This window comes from Elgaria multicarinata, chromosome 18, assembly GCF_023053635.1.
Source record: "Elgaria multicarinata webbii isolate HBS135686 ecotype San Diego chromosome 18, rElgMul1.1.pri, whole genome shotgun sequence".
In the NCBI taxonomy this organism is placed as follows: domain Eukaryota; kingdom Metazoa; phylum Chordata; class Lepidosauria; order Squamata; family Anguidae; genus Elgaria; species Elgaria multicarinata.
In genome coordinates, this window is record NC_086188.1 from 12,282,084 (window position 1) to 12,304,230 (window position 22,147).

At 43.0% G+C, this 22,147-nt stretch overlaps 2 protein-coding genes across 2 annotated transcripts in view; one reads left to right on the forward strand and one right to left on the reverse strand.

The window, feature by feature from the left end:
* Positions 1 to 22,147, reverse strand: part of PI4KA (phosphatidylinositol 4-kinase alpha) — a 93,044-nt gene that overhangs the window by 39,472 nt on the left and 31,425 nt on the right. Inside the window, exons 20-27 of the mRNA XM_063143880.1 lie at positions 9,492 to 9,600; positions 8,348 to 8,484; positions 6,683 to 6,816; positions 4,544 to 4,626; positions 4,099 to 4,169; positions 1,727 to 1,851; positions 689 to 770; positions 416 to 499 (exon numbers count right to left, since the gene is read on the reverse strand). Coding sequence (XP_062999950.1) covers positions 416 to 499; positions 689 to 770; positions 1,727 to 1,851; positions 4,099 to 4,169; positions 4,544 to 4,626; positions 6,683 to 6,816; positions 8,348 to 8,484; positions 9,492 to 9,600 — 825 coding nt within the window. The remainder of the gene's footprint in view (positions 1 to 415; positions 500 to 688; positions 771 to 1,726; positions 1,852 to 4,098; positions 4,170 to 4,543; positions 4,627 to 6,682; positions 6,817 to 8,347; positions 8,485 to 9,491; positions 9,601 to 22,147) is intronic.
* SERPIND1 (serpin family D member 1) lies at positions 11,833 to 19,222 on the forward strand. Its single transcript, XM_063143909.1, has 5 exons — positions 11,833 to 11,922; positions 12,707 to 13,584; positions 16,517 to 16,790; positions 18,497 to 18,641; positions 18,869 to 19,222. The coding sequence occupies exons 2-5, from the start codon at positions 12,723 to 12,725 to the stop codon at positions 19,058 to 19,060; spliced, it is 1,473 nt and encodes a 490-aa protein (XP_062999979.1). The 5' UTR covers positions 11,833 to 11,922; positions 12,707 to 12,722; the 3' UTR covers positions 19,061 to 19,222.

A 22,147-nucleotide genomic window follows, 5' to 3' on the forward strand; every position in this document is an offset into this window, starting at 1 on the left:
TGCAATTGCGTAAAAGTTATCCTCCCCACAATACTTCTGTGTCTTGGAAGCAAGAAGCTCAATACTGCTGCAATGGGAGATTGAAAGGAAGGAAAGGAACCTCTCGTGCAAGCACTGAGTCATTACTGACTCTTGGAGGGACGCCAGCTTTCGCTGACGTTTTCATGGCAGGCCTTATAGGGGGGTGGTTTGCCGTTGCCTTCCCCGGCCGTTATTACCTTTCCCCCAGCTAGCTGGGTACTCATTTTACCGACCTCGGGAGGATGGAAGGCTGATTGGGAAGAAAAGAAATAAGAGCCCGGCCTTACTAAACAGGCACTCTCAGCTATAACCGAGCGCAGAAGAAGCCAGAACATACGTATCCAGAAAGGATGACAGTAAAATAAATCATTTCTTTACAGTTTGGAACATTTACCTCCCTAGCCTCATACGTATCAGGAACAGTAATTCTATACGGGGCATCTGGAATGTCATAGTATGGTTGATCCTTGTGAATATCCTGAAATAAAAAGCATTTTTTTAAAAACAAAAATCAGTGTTTATTATAACATTCTAAGAAATATCAGCATTACTGAGTATTTCAGTAATACACCCAGCTCTTGCAAAATATGAATACAATCAGCAAGAACTCTATAAATGAGCCTTGTAATAACCAAGTAGCAAAAGGAGTAATATAAAAAGGGCTTACTGCACACAGAGAGAGCGAGAGAGTTTGGAGGATATCTAGCATGGTCTTCAGCACAGTTCCACTCCAAAGGAGGTGAGGAAACCTGAAAACACAGAAGATAAGTGTGCAGACAAAGAAAAGGGCCCCTACGAAACTGCAGCTCTTACTATCAATCAATCAATCAATCAATCAATCTTGTTACAGTCTGTGACCACACCAGATAAAAAGCACAAAAACGAAACTGCTATATACAGTTGTTTATGAGATGTCTGATTTCAGTTTCCGGGAGATTCTGATAGCTGCTGCACAAAAGTTGGCAGCTCTGAAGGTAGTGTTTCGGTGCCGGTCATATCACGGTGTAGCAATATAGAAGGCATCTGATCAGCCTGCCTTTCCCAGTAGGAAAGGCTCAATAAGAGTTCTGCGCGGATCCCAGTAAAAAGGGCAATGCAGCAGCACATGGGTCACTGTTTCAATGCCTCCAGATCCACAGGGGCACATGCGTCTGCGATAAGAGACATTCGTATATCTGCCTTCCTGTAGCTCTTACTAAATTTTAAAATACTTAACTTAAGGACACAATCTTATGGATGTTTAGGAGGAAAAAAAATTCTAGCAGGGCGATGCTGGCTGGGGAAAGCTGGGAACTGGAGGAATCTTTGTGTCTGAACATGCATAGGATTGTGTCCTAATACGCAAAAATCAAACAATGAATTTGTGCTACAAGTTTGCATCCACATGGGCAGAGGGGCCAATCTGGGACTAAGGCCGATAATGAAGTGATCCAGTTATTTTTCAATAGCCCACAGAAGAAATCATTTTTCATTTAACTGATTAGATGTGCAAACATATATTAGAATTACGTTATTAATCTGAAGTTACACATCTTCAGTTTAATAAAATAATGATAGAATCATTGAGATCTGGAAGGGGCCTCAATGGTCATTAAGTCCAACCCCCTTCTGGGGCCTCACGCAATGCATTCAAGCGACTGTTTCAGTTTGCCAAAGTAGCGGGTGCAAAAGAGGCATCACGATAAGGGCAATATTAAATACTCACTTATCTACAAGGCCTGATAAGTATTTATCCGCAACCCGTCGGATCCTCTTATGAATGTGGTTAAAATTCACCAGCAAGAACTGAGCGTGTCTCTCCAGCTCCTCTTCGTTTTCTTTCGTTTTAGCCTAAACACGTCAAACAGAATCATGAGCCCCGTTGCTGCCATCGTTTTAAGTTGATAAATCACCGCTTAAGGCTGCATTCTAATGCACACTTATCTGGGAGTGAGTCCCGCTGAGCACAGTGGGGCTAACGGCTGAGTAAACATGCACAGGGATTTGGGTTGTAAACAAACCAATGCATTATAAGCACTTCGCATTGTAAGCTCCTTGCCTCAGGGACCTGTTGCCTTCTTCTCACTCATTCAAGTGAATGGTGCTATCGCAATAATAATGAATGGCACCTTGCACATGTAAACATACTTGTGTTGTATTTCCATCACAGATCGCTAAAACCATTCTTGCAATTATTGGGCCGTTACTCTAACTACGCATTGCCGAACTTCCTTCCTGTAAAGGTTACTTTACTGGTGTTCGTGCCTGCTTTGCAGTGTAATGAGTTCTCAGTTGCTGCAGCCGAAACTCTCTCCACGGCTTGAGTTCGATCCAAGCGGAAGCTGGTTCTCAGGCAGCCGGCTCAGGTTGACTCAGCCTTCCATCCTTCCGAGGTTGGTAAAATGAGTACCCAGCTAGCTGGGGGAAAGGTAACCATGACTGGGGAAGGCCACGTCAAACCACCCCGCTACAAAGTCTGCCAAGAAAACGTCAGCGAAAGCAGGCGTCCCTCTAGGAGTCAGCAATGACTCAAGTGCTTGCATGAGAGGTTCCTTTCCTTTTCCTAAAATCTCCATTGGATAACTCCACATCCTGCCAAAATGTCACTGTTTTTCAGTCACATAAAAAAGGAAACAGAAAGGCAGCGTAGTGGGATTGTAATACCTCGGTTTGCCGTTATGGGAACGATCTGTGTGCTCATGCGCTCCCTCCTCTTTCCTTGCCATGCTCCAATTCTCTCCCTTATTTTGGGATTAGTGGCAAACCACAATTTGCCATTACATCCAAACTGAGCAAACTCTGCACGGGTCTCACTCACGTAGCACCAAACCACTGCCTGATAATAGATCTGAATTGAACCCTATTCCAGAATGTATAGGTCTGACCCACATTTTCTCTAAATCAGCAAGAAAACCTTCTATCTAAAGGCTTTTGGCCAGCACAAGGTTCTTCTAGTATTCAAAGCCCAAGGTCATTCTGAAGCTTCTTTGGATGGATTGCAAAGGAATGGGTTAGTGGTACGGGCCACACCATTTGTACATTCCCCACCCACCCCCACAAAAATGGCTGTTCCATGCCAATATTTAGTCTTAAATGGAGTTTACCACCCACTTTGGTTCACATTCCCAAGCAACGCAACTCAGAGAAGATCTGGTCCCTACTGGCTTCACACCGTCCACAGGCAGGAACTCCACCCTTTTACCTCTTAAAGGTTTCACACCATCTCCTTGAAAGTTCTTGGCATCTTTCCCTTATGTTACTTAAGAATGTAAGAAGAACCAAGCTGGGTCAGACCAAGGGTCCATCTAGTCCAGAACTCTGGTCACACAGTGGTCAACCAGGAACCCACAAGCAGGACATGATGCAACAGCAGCCTCCTACCCATCTTCCGCAGCAACGAGTCTATACAGGCTAATTGCCTCTGATACTATGTCTTGGGGATGTGAATTCCATATTTTAACTCTGCGCTGTGTGAAGAAGTCCTTCCTTTGATTTGTCCTGAATCTCCCACCAATCAGCTTCATGGGATGCTAATTTAATTGCTCATAAACTTAGCACAGAAGTACATCAGGACTGTGAAGTTCTATACTAAGGGTTGTTCGCAAACCTTCTCTGCGTTTTGGTTGACTGCTGCATGTACTCTGTTTCTGGCTCGGGTTCAGGTTATTTGAAAGACCGTATTCTCCCTTATGAGCCTGCCCGTGCTTTGAGATCTTCTGGAGAAGCCCTTCTTTCAGTCCCACCATCTTCACAGGCGCGCTTGGTGGGAACATGGGAGAGGGCCTTCTCGGTGGCTGCTCCGGTGCTCTGGAACTCTCTTCCCGGGGAAACTAGGCTGGCTCCCTCCCTAATGGGCTTTCGGAAGCAGGCTAAAACTTGTTTGTTCCGGCAGGCCTTTGGAGAACAATCTGGCCCTCCATCCATGTTAATGTCTTATCATTTTGTTGTGTATTTTAAACGTTTATGGTTTTGTTTCCCCCCACACATGTATGTTTTAAACTTTGAGGCCCAGCATTGGGCAAAAGGCAGGATACAAATAAATATAATAATAATAATAATAATAATAATAATAATAATTCTATCATCAGGTGAACTTACTTTGTCAGCCATCATGCAGAGGAAAGCTTCAAACACCTTATCTGCAACAGCTATTACACACTGCATCATACCTGAAAGGAGGAAATAGCGCAGCATTTAAAAAGAAGAAGAAATGACAGACCTGTTGATTGTTACCCAACTCTCTCTGTAACTTTGGGAGAGATTGCTTTCTCAGTAGAGTTAACAAGGAGAACGCTTTGGATCATTCACTTACCTCTATCCTAAAAAACCCCACATCCCCACATCGCTTTGTTCTACTCTTTATATCCTTCCAGCAGTTATGCACCACTTCCATTTCTTCTGGCTTTAGTCTTCTCCCAGGCCAATGGCTCTGGAAACCCCACCAATACTATAAACCCAACCATTTTTGCAAAACTACACCAAAGTTAGCAGAAGTTATGGCCAGACGCAAAGCTTAGGTAAAACAGAACCGATATGGTCTTACCCGACTTGTCTTTCTGAATAGCTTTATCCTCGAAGTAGTAGAACATCACTTGGAAGCGATCCGGGTCCGTCGAACGCAACACCCTAAGAGACCAATGACCAGTGATGCATTTCGCACAGAGATACAGGCGTTAACATCCATTCGCTCTACTTGCACGTGTGTAATTCAAGGGAGACAACAGCCTCTGCTTCGTTCTCTTTACCATCTCTTCACCCTAAAGCTCTTAAGTAAGCCAGTGTGTACTATGTCACACTGAAATCCCAGTTGCTCCTGGTTGTGCTTTTTATATTGTATTTTGTATTCATGTTTTTAAATGGCTGGTTGTTTTTATGCTTTTCATGGTTTTAATTTTTGTGAACCGCCCAGAGAGCTTCAGCTATTGGGCGGTATAAAAAATGTAATAAATAAATAAATAAAAGAGCCAAACCCAGAAAAAAAATCTTTGCTTCCCTGGGGTGTAGTGGCTGAAGTGTTGGACTTGGGATCCGGGAGATCCGGGTTCTAGTCCCCATTCGGCCATAGAAACCCATAGACTCTCAGCCCAACCTACCACACAGGGTTGTTGTTGTTGTGAGGATAAAATGGAGAGGAGGAGGATTATGTACGCCGCCTTGGGTTCCTTGGAGGAAAAAAGGCGGGATATAAATGCAATAATAAAATAAATAAATAAAAAATATTCAAAGCCAGTATGCTTCCGGGTATTATGATGCTGGGGAGAAAGGAGTACTCTTCCGGTGTTTGCTTCCAAATATGTAAGCATGTTCCCTGCTTCGATCCAGAGGGACAGGCGGGTAAGAAATAATAATAATAATGTTGTCACACAGAAGAGGGCCAGGATCTCTTTTCGATTGTTCCAGAGTGCAGGACACGGAATAATGGGCTCAAGTTACAGGAAGCCAGATTCTGGCTGGACATCAGAAAAAGCTTTCTGACTGTTAAGAGCAGTACGACAATGGAACCAGTTACCGAGGGAGGTGGTGGGCTCTCCCACACTAGAGGCCTTCAAGAGGCAGCTGGACAACCATCTGTCAGGGATGCTTTAGGGTGGATTCCTGCACTGAGCAGGGGGTTGGACTCGATGGCCTTGTAGGCCCCTTTCAACTCTACTATTCTACGATTCTAATAACAACAGCATTTCCAACAAAGGGACAGGAACACTGGTCAGTCACGGTTTCAGTTGGCCATGGAGGAAACACAACATGGACCAGACAATGATCATGTCTGGGCCAGGGTTGGGGGCTAGCCTTGTGTGTTCCTAGTGGCCCCTTGACGCGTTAGGTAGCTGAACAGGGCTAGAGGGAGGGAGCATCATGCCCTGCTTGTAACGTTCCAAAGGCGCCTCACTGGTCACTGCTGGAGAAAGCATGATGGACTAAGGAGACCTTGACCAGATAAAAGAAGTGCCATCCACATGACCTAATGTTAAACACATGCATGGTGTCAGGGTCTTCTCTTTTTCTTGATTTCTGGAACTGTTTGGGTCAAGCCGCCTTCAAGTTGGACCCAACTCAAGAGACAGGGCTTCCAGCCCAAATCTTCCCCCAATTCAAAACAAAACCCTTATATTGGAGAAGAGGCTAAGAGGTGCGTGCGTGTGTGTGTGTGTCTCATTTTAACACTGAAAACACTCCACCCCTACCCCACCCAGGCCTCCCCGTAAATAGCATGTGGGGCGGCTTTTCCTGATAGGGGGGTCATGGGCTGATAGTTTTCCCAATTAGCTTTTGACAACAATGCTGGGAAAGCTCAACCGATTTTCCTGCTTGCTCATCCCTGGTCAACAGCTGGTTGGCCACAGTGTGAACAGGGTGCTGGACTAGATGGACCCTTGGTCTGATCCAGCAGGGCTCTTATGTTCTTATGACAAGCTGGAGGGGGCTCTCATACCCCTGCTCACACTATTTCTAAAGGATATAATGGAAAGTAATTAAACAGTGAGGATTTGGGCATCCACTCTAATGGGCTAGGGGCCTAAAACCCTGTGCCAGCCTGAAATGTGCTAAGTTTTCCTCCTTATTTGAGGGGAAGAAACCAAACCAAACCCCAGAAACCAAACACTCTGAATCCACGGGCGGGTTTTAGAAACCAAACCCCAGAAACCAAACACTCTGAATCCACGGGCGGGTTTTAGAAATTTACCTCATACATTCTAGACGGTACACAGATAGCAGGTAGGTAGACATGGCAAAGTCCAGCTTATTGATCTGGGCCGACACCTCTGGAGGAGGATCTAAAAGATTGATGATGGTGCTCCGTAACTCACCCAGTTCAGCCTAAAGGCAAAGCAAAGAACAGCCAACTTCGACATTGGGAACCACTCCAAACAGGCAGCAGGATTTCTACTGGCACAAGATGTTGAAGTGACTAACAGCACCGTCCTATGCATGTCTACTCAGAAGTAAGCTTTAAAAGCTTTTGGATGGCTCTTGGAGGAGAAGGCGATCAAGGGCTACTAGCCCTGATGGTTGTGTGCTATCTCCAATATCAGAGGCAATAAGCCTGTGTGCACCAGTTGCTGGGGAACATGGGTGGGAGGGTGCTGTTGCACCATGTCCTGCTTGTTCATCCCTGGCCGATGGCTGGTTGGCCACTGCGTGATCAGAGAGCTGGACTAGATGGACCCTCGGTCTGATCCAGCAGGGCTCTCCTTATGTTCTTAAGTAACATAAAAGAAAGATGCCAATAACTTTCAAGGGAGATGGTGTGAAACCTTTAAGAGGTAAAAGGATGGCTCTTCTTATGTTCTTAAGCACCGCTGAGTTCAACGGGGTTTACTCCCAGGTAAGTAGGCATAGGATTGCAGCCTGAACCTGCCAAGCTCCTTGAAAACGCCACTAATTATTCTGTATAAAGGGAATCAAACGAGAGAAACCTACGACCCTTCTGCGGCATACAAAAGGTGCTCAAATATTTCAAAGTGCATCCTAGGAGAAGACAAACACCCTGTGTTTGGTTTCCAAGTAGTGAGGTGAAGGAATGCTGATGCAGCTCAACGCAACATCACAAGTCAGGATGAAGTCTGCCAAAACAAACCCCAACGGAGGGCCAACGGATCTGCTTCTTCCCTGATAAAAAGCACGCGCAAGTCATCGGCCGGCTGCTCCAGGCAAGCAGCAGACAAAGGCAAAGAACGATCATCAAGCTGCAGCTGATGTCTTGAAGATGAAATTAGAAAAACGGGATCAACGCAGAGGACTTCTGAAACGCCACACAGGTATAAAACCGTCACCCTCGGTTTTGAATATTTTCGCCAAGCCATTATCAAGAACACCATTAATGTTTTCTCTTTCAAACTGAAACACCCCAGACAGAACTACATTGATGAGGATAATATGGGGGTCTCAAACACAGGTTTGCTTGCAATGTTAATGTCGGGCGGGGGCAGATAGAGGTGGAAATCGGCAGGCAGGCCGGCAGGCCAGGGTTAAGCACTTCAACTGCCTGTCGATTCTCCTCTACAATCCTTTCTCCCACGATGTTTTTTGGTCTTGGAGCATCGAGGGGAAAAGGCCTGGGAGAGGGGTTGCAGGGAACAGGGAGAATCAGCAAGCGGGGCAAAGTTTATGTACTACTTTCCTCCAGCTGATTTGCCTCTGTAAATCACCCCTGGCCCTCATCACCTGTAGTCACAAGTTTTCCACTTGGGGTTTCAGTGAAAGAGACCTTTGCTGTTCCTTCATCATGTTCAGCTAGGAATTGCAGGGCACATCCAGTTATTCCTTTTGCCTTTAGCAGCAGTCACGGATGATAACTCTTGTGCATTCATGAATATCTGAGAAACGTCGTCAGAGAAAAACAACTTACAGACGTGACGGTGTCGTTTTTCATAGCAGAGTTGTATTGAAGAACGGAGCGAAGAGGCTCTTTGCTAGGAAATGTCAGAAGTGGCGACTTGGTTGCTATTTCACAAACCCCCTCATACCACTCTTCTGGCCAAAGCCCTGAGGAGGAGAAGGAGGAGGAGGAGGAGGACAAGGAGGAGGAGGAGAGAACTTTATTTCTGGGCAATGTGTCCAGAACATGCCTAATACGCTTCCATAACGACAACGGTTTTTGTTAACCTTGTGAGGTCCAATGAATCCCAATAGTTTCTGGTTAAACCACATTGATGGAATGTGATACCAATATGATTTATTTTTTTCTGCCAGACTGGAGTCATTTCGAATTCAAAATCTGTCTTTTTCCCAACTAAGACTTGATAACTAACTTGGACCCTAGCACCAGAAGGGTAGTGTAAAGAAAATGGTAGAGGGTGGTTAAAAGTAACACAATTAGATTCATTTACTATTTAAACACTGGATTCTCTATCAGAAAGATGAAGACTTGATCCACATGTAACCAGAGTTGAGTGAGTCTCAAGATCATACCCTTCCTCCTCCCCTTGCCCAATCCAACTCTCTCTTTTGTGGTAAGCCATCATTTGCCATGACATCCATAGTTTGCCATTGACCTCGAGTTGCAAGCCATAGTTCTTCATTACGTTCAAACTGAAGGAACTGTGGTTTGTTGGAACAAGCCAGGATCAAATCATGGTTTCAGATCTTGGCTTGTTTGGAAACCACCGTTTAAAACAAAACACGGTTCCCTAACGTAAAGGCGATATAAAGTGTAACTGTGGTTTGATTAAAAGCAGGACCAGATGTTTCTGATCTTCTCGTCATGGCTGCACAAGAGGAAGGGAAAGTATGTGAGCCGGAGGCTCATTCATGTAGTAGCAAGCAATGGTTTCCCATTACATCTGAATCCAGTCTTGGCCTTTAAAGGTGCCCCCAGACTATTTGTTGCTACTGCAACAGACTAGTATGGCTGTCCCGCTGAAATTCTTCAGCGGTAAAGTTCCTGGCAAATAAGCTCCTTTAAATGTGGCACTGGCTGGCTACATGGCATATTCTCCTGCCACCCCATTGAGAAGTTTTTTTTTCTTTATAAAAAGAGGTCTCTGGATTACCTGAGCCTTCCACAGCAAATCCCATGAGCACAGAATACAGCCAGAAGTCACGGAAGAGCTTCTGTAACCTGGCCTTAGCTTCTTTGATGGGTGGCAAGCGTCTTGTGAGCTAGCAAACAAACAGGAATAAAACAAAAGGAAAAGTAAGGTAGAAGTCTATTAAATAATCTGCCAATATAAATGCAGTGATATGTTCATATTCTGGTACTTCTGATCTTATTTATTTATTTATTTATTTATTTCGAATATTTATGTACCGCTCCTCATTGAAAAAAAATTCGGAGCGGTGTACAAGGTAAAATGAAAATAAAAACAGAATAAAACAGTTAAAACAAAATTTAAAAAGAAGCAAAAAACAAAAATCCATATCATATTACTTCTCATTAGTCTGACACCTACTGTGGGCTCTGACATGACTCAATGTGTGGCCCTGGGAATTTGGGCCCCAAATGCAAACTGGTAATAATACAATTTTTATCATCATCCCACCTCACAGGAGGGGGGTGCATGCCCAAATTTACAGTACTCTATTAATGATATCTAATAGTAATAAGACCCAAGATTACCTCCACACATACATTTCAAGACATATACATATTCACAACAGATTAATGTATAAATAATGTGCAGAAAACAGACAAAAGTTGACTATGTTATGAGCTCAGGAACTAAATTTTAAATTCCACATGTTGTAACGCTATCAACTTTTCAATTTTAAAGGTGATAATCTCAGCATGTTTTTTTAAAAAAGGTCCACCCCCTAGAAGATGTAATTGAAGACTGCCCGACTATTACATTAGATGGTATCATATCACATCAAAAGCAGTTTAGATAAACAAGAAGAGTGATTGGTGAATATGAGAGGCGCAACGTTAAGAAGGAGCAGATCTGATATTCCCCTAGCCATATTTACCACCATAAGGTGACTTTTCTTGGGCTCAGTCCTTCAATGGTTAACTATCTATATCAATATTTTGCAAGTTTGAACAGAGGAACTACCAGCAGGGATAGGGGAGGCTGCTTAACCCTTTCGCCTCCAGCAGTTTTTCCGCTCAAGCCCTACCATCCTGACCCACTTTTTCATCAGTCTTGAAAAAGACATGGCACATGTATCTAAGAACAAAAGAATAGCCATGCTCGACCAGACCAAGGGTCCATCTGGTCCAGCATTTTGTTCAAAGTAGCCAAACAGCTGCCCGGGGGAAACCCACATGCAGGACATGGGTGTAACAGCAGCCTCCAGCCCATGCTCCCCAGCAACAGGTGTACATAGGCATACTGCCTCTGATACTGGAAATAGTGTATAGCCATCAAGACTAGTAGCCATTCTCCTCCAGGAATTTGTCCAATCCCTTTCTAAAGCCATCTAAAGTGGTGGCATCACTACATTTTGTGGAAGTGAATTCTATAACTGAACTATTTGCAGTGTAAAAAAGTCCTTCCTTTTATTTTTTATCTGTCCTTGAATCTCCCACCAGTCAGCTTCATGGGATGATCCTATTGGGTTCTAGTCTTAGGCAGAAAAATATTTCTTTATCCACACCACACCTCTGTTATGTCTCTCCTTACTCACCCTTTTTTTCCTAAGCTAAACAATCCCACTTTTTTCCACCATTAAGAGAAATGCAGATTTGGAAGGGTGATTTTGAATGGGAAAACAATTGGAGGGGGGGAAGTTAAGCAGTCCCCACCAGCATCATTTCTCCGCTCACTCACAGCCTTTTGATTAAAACCGAAAGAATTGGGGGAAACTACATATGCCACATCTAGCATAGGCGAGGTCACCCTGCTGCAGAGATCAACACAAAATTATCTGATGTGACGGAACCAATACGCATCAGGATGATAGATCAGCATGATTCTAGAAAGTCTGTTCTAAAGGTGCGCTATAAATGCATTGGTTCCTGATCTTACAATTCACCTCTGTTGGGCTTTAATGTGAAGCGACTGCAAATAACTCCTCGTTGCAGAAAATAATCTGTGAATCTGGCAGAACGTGAGGATGCACTGGCAACGGTTGTTCCTGCTAGATCCTCAAAGGCACAATCTTAGGCATGTTTAGACAGAAAAAAGTCCTACAACTCCCAGGGTTCCCCATGCAGCGATGCATAGGGTTGTACCTTAAGAGCTATTATGTATCCCCCAAAAGTGTCAACACGTATCCTAAAGTAAAGTCCCCCCCCTTTTTTTTTTTTACCCCTCAATGTAAAACTAAACACCTAAAACATATGAACATGGAAGGGAGCGGAAAGTCAACTGGCAAAAACAACCCGCCAACTTAAGGGATTTTAGCTGACAAGATAAGCTGAGCAATGATTGATTTACAGCCTATTTGCTTTAGCACGTACCCAAACACCAAAGTTCACATTTAAACATTTTCATCCACTTTATTTGAGGTTCTCTTGCAAGCATTCTGTTGGCAATACAGGAGGTAAGGAATATTACTCTCTTTTGGAGATGGACTAACTTTAATTAATAAAGGAGGGGATTATTAGCTGCCATAAAAATGACAAATTTTAAACATTGTTAAGCATTACATATCATCCGTATGAAAAGTTATGTAATGAAGAGGCCGGAATACACCTGCAATCTACTAATACCAATTCTATTGTAAAGGAGAATCAAGCAAGCCTTCAACAATGACTACTGAAACCAAATAAACTAAAATAAGACTAAAACTGTTGCCTTGCTCTAGCATAGGTTCTGAGTAGGTTTTGCGCTGCATATGTAAAAACAAGAGAACAATTAGTTTTCGAGGCTGAATTTCAACATGACTTCGAAATTCACTGCTATAATATTGGTTTTGTTATTGATTTGTATTTGCTTCTCTTGGGGCTTTGGCTCTAGATTTATTGGGCCTGTTCAGATCACACTTCAGGCTCTGTGGTTAGCGAAACTGTGGTTCTCTAGGGTTAGCACTAACCACTGTGGGGAAAGACAAGGATAAGAAGTAGTGAATGGCCCAAGGGCACCCATGGCTGAATGGGGATTTGGATCCAACACTAAACACTACGCTGTACGAGCTCAATGACGTTGATAGTTCAATGTAGAAGGTTGGTCACTCTAAACATATGCATGTTTACTCAGAAGTCCAAACTGTGTTTCGTAGTGCTTCCTCCTAGCCTTTGTATACTGATAAAGGAACATACTTCCTAAAAATGTGTGTAAGCTTTCAAGTCCCAGAATGTCTAACTGTGATGTTCTGAACCTTCCAGCTTCTCGCTCGCCAAGATGAACCTCTTGCTGAGCTCCGTTCTCTTTTCTCTCGCTGTAAAGCTTGCATGGTGCGGAATCAAAGACTTCCACGAGCATTTTGAACAGCTCAGTGACGCTCAGTCGGTCGACCCTCGTGGGTTCCATGGCAATGAAACGCTTAATCTCTCGCCCGAGTTTCATAAAGAGAATACAGTGACTGATGTCTTGAGCGTTGAAGAGGAGGAGGAGGAAGACTATATTGACTTTGATAAAATACTAAATGAATATGAATTCTACTTTGACATCATTGAGCCAGATCCCGTTTCGGAGGTCACGCAAGGGAACATTCTGGAGCTTTTCCAAAGGAAAAGCAGAATCCAGCGTCTCAATATCCTCAATGCAAACTTCGCCTTCAACCTTTACCGGAGTCTGAAGGACAAAGTCAACGTTTCAGAAAACATCCTTTTGGCTCCGGTGGGCATTTCCACAGCCATGGCTATGCTTTCGTTGGGACTGAAGGGTCAAACACAGGAGGAGGTATTGGCTACTTTGGGCTTCGGAGACTTTGTGAACGCCAGCTCCAAGTACGACATAGCGACCATTCACAACCTCTTCCACAAGCTCACTCACCGGCTCTTCAGGAGGAATTTTGGCTACACGCTCAGGTCAGTCAACGATCTTTACATTCAAAAACAATTTCCTGTCTTGAGTGAGTTCAAAAACAACATGAAAAAGTACTATTTTGCTGAGGCTCAGCCGGCTGACTTCTCCGACCCAGCCTTCATTGCTAAAGCGAACCAGCGGATTTCGAAGCTCACCAAAGGTTTAATAAAGGAAGCTCTCGTGCATGTAGACCCCGCCACGCTGATGATGATTCTCAACTGCTTATACTTTAAAGGTAAAGAAACAAAAAGATGCAATGCCGTTTCCCCAAAAACATGTAACACGTATGATTGCCAAACAGAATACTAAAAAAGAGTGCAACAAAGAGGGATCAGCAAACGCTTTGCAGTTGATCCCGGCCAGCTGATCATGGTCAGACTTGGTTTTGACAACTGAAATCCTCTTAACTCTAAACAGACGACTTACCCTTTAGTTACGTGTGCTAATTTAGCCTGCTTGACAGAAAATCAGCTGTTAAAGCATATATTGCCTGCTAAGGCCAAAGGTTAGTAGTTACCTGAATGAGAAATCCTAAGGTTTTCCACATTGTATGATTAAGGACCACATAGACAAGGTGAGGGAGATCTGTAAACAACATCTCCTGCTTTGGAAAAAGAATTAATACCAGTCGCTGCAGAATGGGGACAATGGGGCTAGAGGCAGGGGGAGTTAACCTTCTCTCCACAAACCATTACCTGCGGTACAGGCTGGTGGTCTTCTTAGGAAGGGAGTTGCAGACCTGCAATGCTACAACAGAGAAGTGCAAGAACAGTACTAGAATAGAGAAGGTTTCTGCTCTTGCACTCATGAAGCAAAGGTCTCTTGGGTGATGAACCCTGAGCACGGCCTCCTAACTAGACCTTGACTTTACTTATTTATTACATTTCTATACCGCCCAATAGCCAAAAGCACTCTGGGAAGTTTACAAAAATCAAAACCACAAAATACAGCATAAAATGCAATATAAAAATATAATGGTTTAAAATGGCACCCTCTTCGTAAGTGCTCCAAGCCCTTTCCTTCTTTATTTACAAAGACATTTCGACACTGTCTTTCAGCACCAGCAAGGACCTTCAAGGCAGTTTACAAAAACAACATACAAAACCAATTGAAACCGTAACAGAATTAAACAAAAGTATGAAAACCAAGAAATGCAGAGTTAAAACCTTCGAACTCAAAATGAAAAACCACTAAAAGCCAGGCGGAATAAAAATGTTTTTGCCATTGACCTAAAAGTCCTCGGAGTTAGCCTAACCTGTCTTTGGAAGGGATTCCATAAGTGGCCCACCTAGCCTAGTACTGTCTACTATGACTGGCAGTGGAAATCCAGGATCGCAGAAATGGGCCTTTCATAGCCCTCTTACCCAAATCCTTTTAATTGGAGATGCTGAGGACCGAACCAGAGGTCTGCTACATGTAACACACCTCCTCTGCATCCTGAATTATGACCCCGCCCAGTATATAAGTTACATCCTAGTTATAAGAGTTTAACCTCAGTTTGTATGAACTGGTTTCAAACCATTTCAAACCAGAGAGTTAAATTCTGATGAGCCTAAACAGAATCCAAATTTTAACTGCTTTCCTCCTTGGTCTAAACCGATGCCTGAATACACTGTTCCTATCCCGCCAGATCTTGATTGACATAATAGCATCAGAACACCAACATCTGCTCCTTTTATCATATATATAAGCTACTAGGATTCCACCTCTGAAAAAGCTCCTCTTGGTGCAGCACCTTCCACATTTGGAGCTTATCCAGCATTCATCCATCACGAGCAGCTCTGAGCATATTGTCTTCCACCTGCATTTTATACTAAGTTTAAAAGGCCCAGCTCACAAACCTGTGGGTTTATCCATTTATTTATTTTTGAATAAAGATCCAAATATATGAACTCTTCCAGGTCAGATTAAAGGTCTATCTAGTTAACATTCCATTGGCCATGCTGGGCATCTGTCTGGCGACAGTGAAAGATGGGACTAGAAAGACTATTAGACCCACAAGCAAACTCCTGTTGTACAAGCAATGGCTCATTGCTGCTGCTCCCCAGGAATTCGTACTCACAGGTAGGGATGAACAAATCAACCTATGTCTCGTCTATGTCAGTTCCACATGTATTCAAACATTTCACATCGTTCTGTAGTTCTTGCTTTCCTTTTAAAACCACACAAAAAACTGCATCTACTGCATACTCTGTTTCCTCCAGTATCTTCAATTTTGTATGCAGTTTCTGAGTCAAGAAGGATAATTGTGTTCCGATCCATATATTTTCAGTTTTTGAGCCATGGGATAATAGTGTTCCGATCTATATATTAGTCTGGGAAGTATAAATTTGATCTGTTTGCTTAAAAATGCAGACTAAGCTAAGTTCTCCCCATCTCTACTCAAAGGAGTATTACCTCTTAACCTGGAGTCTGCATATAGCCATTATTATTTATTATTATTTATTATTGTATTTTTTCGATTCTAAGACGCCATCGATTGTAAGATGCACACTAATTTCAGTATCACCAACAGAAAAAAAAAGCTTTGATTCTAAGAAATAATAAACACACCCGCGTAAGATGCACCCTGTTTTTCGAGATGTTTATATGGGGGGAAAGTGTGTCTTAGTATCGAAGAAATACGCGCTTAGATTCCTTTCTCAAGAGAGATCGAAGGCAACTTACAACAAAATTAAAACATCTATTAGCCATTGATAGCCTCTATGTATTTGTCTTACCCCCTTTTAAAGTTGGTGGCTATCACACCTGGAAGAAGTGAATTCCATAAATTAAATACGTATAGAGACATATCTGTGCTGTTATACACCACCTTCCTCTCACAAAATGGTGAAAACATGAGGCCATGTACATCCATTGATCCTTATTTCTAAGTGTGATTAAGTAGAGTTCTATAGAAGAATGTACTGAAATATTTTCATTGTCGGCTCCATGTTAATAACGGTTTTCCAAGGCTTTAGGCGAAGCCTAAAATATTTTATGCTGTAAAGTCTAATCATTTTTACAAGGAAAAAAAGAGTGTCACCTCGATAATGGGGGAAGGGGGAGGGAAAGCTACCTTCCTCGTAACTGCCAAAGTCAGTAGAATATTGCTTTCATAGCTTCAGACTGCCAATTGTACTGCGTGGTAAAATGAGTTCTGCAATAAGGTTTCGTTGTGTTAACAGGAACCTGGGAAAACAAGTTCCCAGTGGATATGACACACAAACGCACTTTCCGCCTCAATGAAAAAGAGACTGTGAAAGTTGACATGATGCAGACGAAGGCCAATTTCCTGGCCACTGTGGATAGCGAGCTAGATTGCGGCGTCCTCCAACTGCCGTACGTGGGCAATATCAGCATGTTGATTGTACTGCCGCATAAGCTCACAGGCATGAACAAGCTGGAGAAACAACTGACGCCCCAGGTGGTGGAGAGATGGCGGAAGAGCATGACCAACAGGTAATCTGTCGCCATGGATTTGGTCTTTTTCCTAATGACATCAGGAAAAACTCTGACTGTTAGAGCAGTACGACACTGGAACCAATGACCTAGGGAGGTTGTGGGCTCCACACACTAGAGGCGTTCAAGAGGCAGCTGGACAGCCATCTGCCAGGGATGCTTTAAGGTGGATTCCTGCACTGAGCAGGGGGTTGGACTCGATGGCTTTATAGGCCCCTTCCAACTCTACTAGTCTATGATTCTATGACCCCATATTCTGTGATACAAATTGCCTGTATAAAATATATACGGGAGATTGCTGCATACTTGTAATCAAGACTTGCTGTATTTGTGTGCGTGTTCTACCACGATTGGAATCTTGTGACTAGTGTGCATTCTGAAAATCTCTTATTTAAAAAGGAAGAGGGGGTCTAGACCTTACAGTTGTGAAGAAAAGCATGGGAATAGGCGGGCAGTGTGTGTGTGTGTGTGGAGAAATAAAAACAATTGAGAAAGCAGCGGGGGAATGCGGAAGAGCTTCCAGGTCCTGCCTAGGCGATCAAAAACTCCACCTCCCTGACCTTACTGAAGGTGATGCTGGTGAACCTCTGCTCAATGCCCGGTCTACCAAATTATGGTGTACACCCGGGGCTCCATACTATTTAGCTTCTATATGACACTAATGGGAGAGACAATCCAAAGGTTTGAAGTTCGTTGTCATCGATATATGCACACAATGTTCATTTCTCTCTCCTTCCCATCTCAGTCCAGGAAGGCTATGGAGGTAATGAATCTGTTGCCTGAGAATAGGGAAGGACTGACAGATTTGAAGCTTAATCCAAACAAAACAGGAGTGCTCTGGTCAGTAACGGCTACCAATCCTACGACAGGGATGCACACACCTTGAAATCAGGGTCGCTGCTTTGGAATACCCTTGCTCCTGGATTCATGGAATCACAGAATAGTTGAGTTGGAAGGGGCTTCTAAGGCCATCGCGTCCAACCCCCTTCTCAATGCAGGAATCCACCTTCAAGCATCCCTGGCAGATGGTTGTCCAGCTGCCTCTTGAAGGCCTGTAGTGTGGGAGAGCCCACACTAGGTGATGGCTAGGAGTGCTTTCTCCCAGGTTGTGCTGGCACACCAACAGTGTTTGTTCCTGAAGAAAACTATGGCCACACATGCCTTACTTACATCAAGGCTGCACTGCTGGAAAATGCTCTACACAAGGCTGTTTTTGAAAAGCGCCTGAAGCTTCTTCAGCTGTTACAGAATGCAAATGTCAAAGTTCTGGCTAAAATCTCCCTCTTTTTTTTTTTAAGCATGTGCCCTCTTTATCACTGGTATGCAGGCTCAGTTCAAATGCTGGTTATCACCTCTACAGCTTTAAGTGGCTTAGAACCAAGATACTTAAAAAGGGCCATCATACGTAATTTTTTACAATTAAAATATATACATTAAAAAAAAATCTGCTGGACAAACGGGGTCATCTTTTTGTCAATCAAAAGGTTGAGCGAACCAGCTGATAATGGATAACATTAAACATTACAGCCCGAAATAGGACTATAGTCCTAAGTAGTCTGTGAGAGATATACCTGCTGCAGAACAGTAAAAGCTCCATTAATAGCTTCTAACACTGCAGACATAGGAAAACAAAAGCAGCCTGCTCTGGATTCTACAATCTTGGCTCAAGTCAATTAAAGCTGATGCCATCATTCTGTTCTCCCTAGAACGAGAGAAGTAGTCGTGCCTAAATTTAAGCTGCAGAGGAGCTACGACTTGATCGAGTATCTGAAAGCACTGGGAATAAATGAGCTTTTCACCCAGAATGGAAACTATTCTGGGATTTCAGAAGAGAGCATCATCATTGATAAGGTAAGTCCACACGAGCGGGAACTGAAACCCACCTACCTCTTGCCATAAGCCTTCTCTGGCCCAGGAGAGAAAGAGAAAACGGTTCAAAACCAGCCTCAAAGTTGAAGACACAGCAATGGTTGGGGTAGAGGTTATAGATTCGTGATCTGGCCAGGTGCTTTGATCCATAGAACTGCTGCTTCTGAATGTTGATGTGCTATAATATTTTTTTCCCTTTCTTTTTACAGTTCAATCATCAAGGGACTATCACGGTGAACGAAGAAGGCACCGAAGCTTCCGCAGTGACCAGTGTAGGCTTCATGCCCCTTTCCACTCAAATTCGTTTTATTATCGACCGCCCTTTTCTAATCCTCATCTACGAGCACCGCACCAGCTGCTTGCTTTTCATAGGCAGAGTTGCCAACCCAAACAAGGTTTAAAAGCAGAGATGAGCTTTCTAGAAGAAGGCATCTCGGCAGCCTTCCTACGTTTTTAATGTATCTGTTTTTACATGCAGATTTTTAGGCGTTGTGTTAAGTCACAAGTGCTATCAGATGAAAAATGCAATAAAAGCCCGAATAAAAGTCACAGCGATAAGATGATTTGATGACAATTTGTAAGGATAATTGTGGCCATAAAGTGCTAAATGTCCTGTTTTATTTCAGCAAAAGCAACATGGCGGCCAGTGGCATTTGTGATGCATCTTGGTGAACATTTTCATGCCACCTGCAGAGTGAATATAATTGGCTCCATTGATCTTTAGGAAGTCAAATTATTAGCAACACACAGTTTTTAATTTACTAATAATGGATCTTTCCCATTGGCCAAAAAGAGATTAAAACCTTAATTTATAGAAGAATGATGAGTTTATTAAAATTTGATGAGAACCACACAGAATACAGAACAAGGAAATCAACTTAGATTGCATTTAAAGTTGGGTAAAGCACCCGTGGTTATGGAAGAAGCAGAAGCCTAGGAGATTCCAGCTAAGGCAGCTCTCCCCAACCTGCCATGCTCCATGCTAGCTGGGAATGATGGGAGTTGGAATCCACATTTAAAGGGTACCAGGTTAGAAAAGGTTGCTCTAGACAGATAGCTTGAGCTTGACTGTTAAAAATGCAGAGAAGGCTATCCAGTATTTATACCTAAACACTGTTAGAAGATCTTAACAGCCTAAAAGAGATTGTTTGTATAAAGAGGGGGACACCCTGTTCATTTGGCCTCCTAGAAAAATATATATATCACCTTATCAAATTTAGCAGTAATCTAAGTGAAAGATGAAGTGTAAAATAGGGTGACTGGCTTTAGTTAAACATAGAAAGCTGCCTTAACCCCACTAAGGCTGCAATCCTATACCCACTTAATTGGGAGTGAGCCCCATTGAACTCAATGGAACTTTCTTCTGAGTCAAGACATGTAGATTTGCACTGCCACACCCTTTGGTCCATCTAGCCCAATTCTGTCTACCCTGACTAGTAGTGGCTCTCCAGTATTAGTTGTACTACTACCAAGATGGGGCTCTTCTCCTAATAAGTGTACAAAGCCTAATACATATAATTCAGCTATGAAAAATGAAGGTGCATTGATAAGGTTTAAAACCAATCCCTAGAAAGTATTGAATCATAGTTCTCCCAGTTTCCTATATAGAGGGATTTTTGAAAGTGCATAGTAAAGGGATCAGGAAAATGCATCTCTATTTAGAGCATTCAAGGCAGGGTTGTTTTGGCCTACAAGACCTATGATCTCTCATCATTGGTTATACAGGTTAGGGCAGATGGGAGTTGTAGGCCAAAACATCTGGAGGGCCATCCCTGCTTTAAGGGATGGTGCAAAGAGCACAAAAAAATAGAGATCACTCAGTTTAGGGTGTATCAGCAAGAACATGAACCCAGCAACATCATTTTGGGAGTGCAGATGTGAGAGAAGCTTATTTGGCAAGGAATGCATGAATCTCTTTTCATTCTAAAATGAGATCTGTTTGAAGAAGAACAAATCTGCACTTTGAACAGCAAAGCTGATGTTCAAACCCGGATATGTACACATCCCAGAGGTCCTGGTCACAAAATGCAATAGAAGCAATCATGTACAGATGCAAACACTGCTCCCTATTTTGTTTTTTAAGGAATGTATGCTGAAGTTATAAGAACGCTTGCTACAAAAATATATATCAGCATGATTATAACATTAATTCATATATAATAAAAGGTTGTGTTAAAATCCCAGATTCGGATACCGCATGCAGATTTTCTTTATATGCTTCAGTGCCAATATAATTTGGAGTTCTGCCCGTTAACTATTAGTCTAACCATACAGAAAATTCGGTCAAACATGAAACCCAATTTAAGGTGCCTTTTGTATCAGAAAACGGTGGGCTCCGGACAGCTAAACTTGAATACTTCTTCTTGAAACTCTCCCACTGAAACTACTGGGGCTTAGATAAGAACGTAAGAAGTGCCCTGCTGGATCAGACCAAGGGTCCATCTAGTCCAGCACTCTGTTCACACAGTGGCCAACCAGCCATCGGCCAGGGATGAACAAGCAGGACATGGTGCAACAGCACCCTCCCACCCATGTTCCCCAGCAACTGGTGCACACAGGCTTACTACCTTGAATACTGGAGGTAGCACATAACCATCAGGGCTAGTAGCCATTGATAGCCTTTGCCTCCAGGAATTTATCCAACCCCCTTTTAAAGCCATTGAAATTGGAGGCCATCACTACATCTTGTGGTAGTGAGTTCCATAATTTAATGTAAGTAGATGCTCTACTTTTGGCCAAAGCATTCTCAATATTTACAAGTATTGATGTTAAGTGGTTTTCTTTTATATATATATATTCCTTTCAATGTGATGATGTTTTTGTTCAAACTAACACTAATTCAAGAGAAACTTCAATGCGATTACAGAAAGATTAGTGGTTTTAATGCGCACCGCTGGAAACTACGGTTTGGATTCAAAAGAGCTTTAGTTCAAAGGTAGATCTCTGGGTTGGTTGGTTTTATACGGATTCTATTCTCCCGTTACAGCCCCCAACATCATAATGAGTGGTATTCTGAAGGGTCCCCCACAACCACCTATTTAGGGACCACAGGAGTTATCAACAGGAAAGATGCTGTAAGACTGCAGTTTTGAAAGGTAGCTAAGAAATCCATTAAATAAATAAAATGAAGAGGAAGGAAAAGCTTTATTGTGCAAACAGGATCAAAACCCTTTTCTATTTAGCACTAGTTAGGCCTTATCTTGAGTATTGCATCCAGTTCTGGGCACCACACTTCAAGAAGGATGCAGACAAGCTGGAGGGGGTTCAGAGGAGGGCAAAGAGGATGGATCAGGGGTCTGGAAACAAAGTCCTATGAGGAGAGACTGAAAGAACTGGACATGTGTATCCTTGAGAAGAGAAGACAGAGGGGAGACATGATAGCACTCTTCAAATACACAGAGGAGGCCAAGAATCTCTTCTTGATCATCCCAGAGGGCAGGACACGGAATAATGGGCTCAAGTGACGTGAAGCCAATTTCCAGCTATAC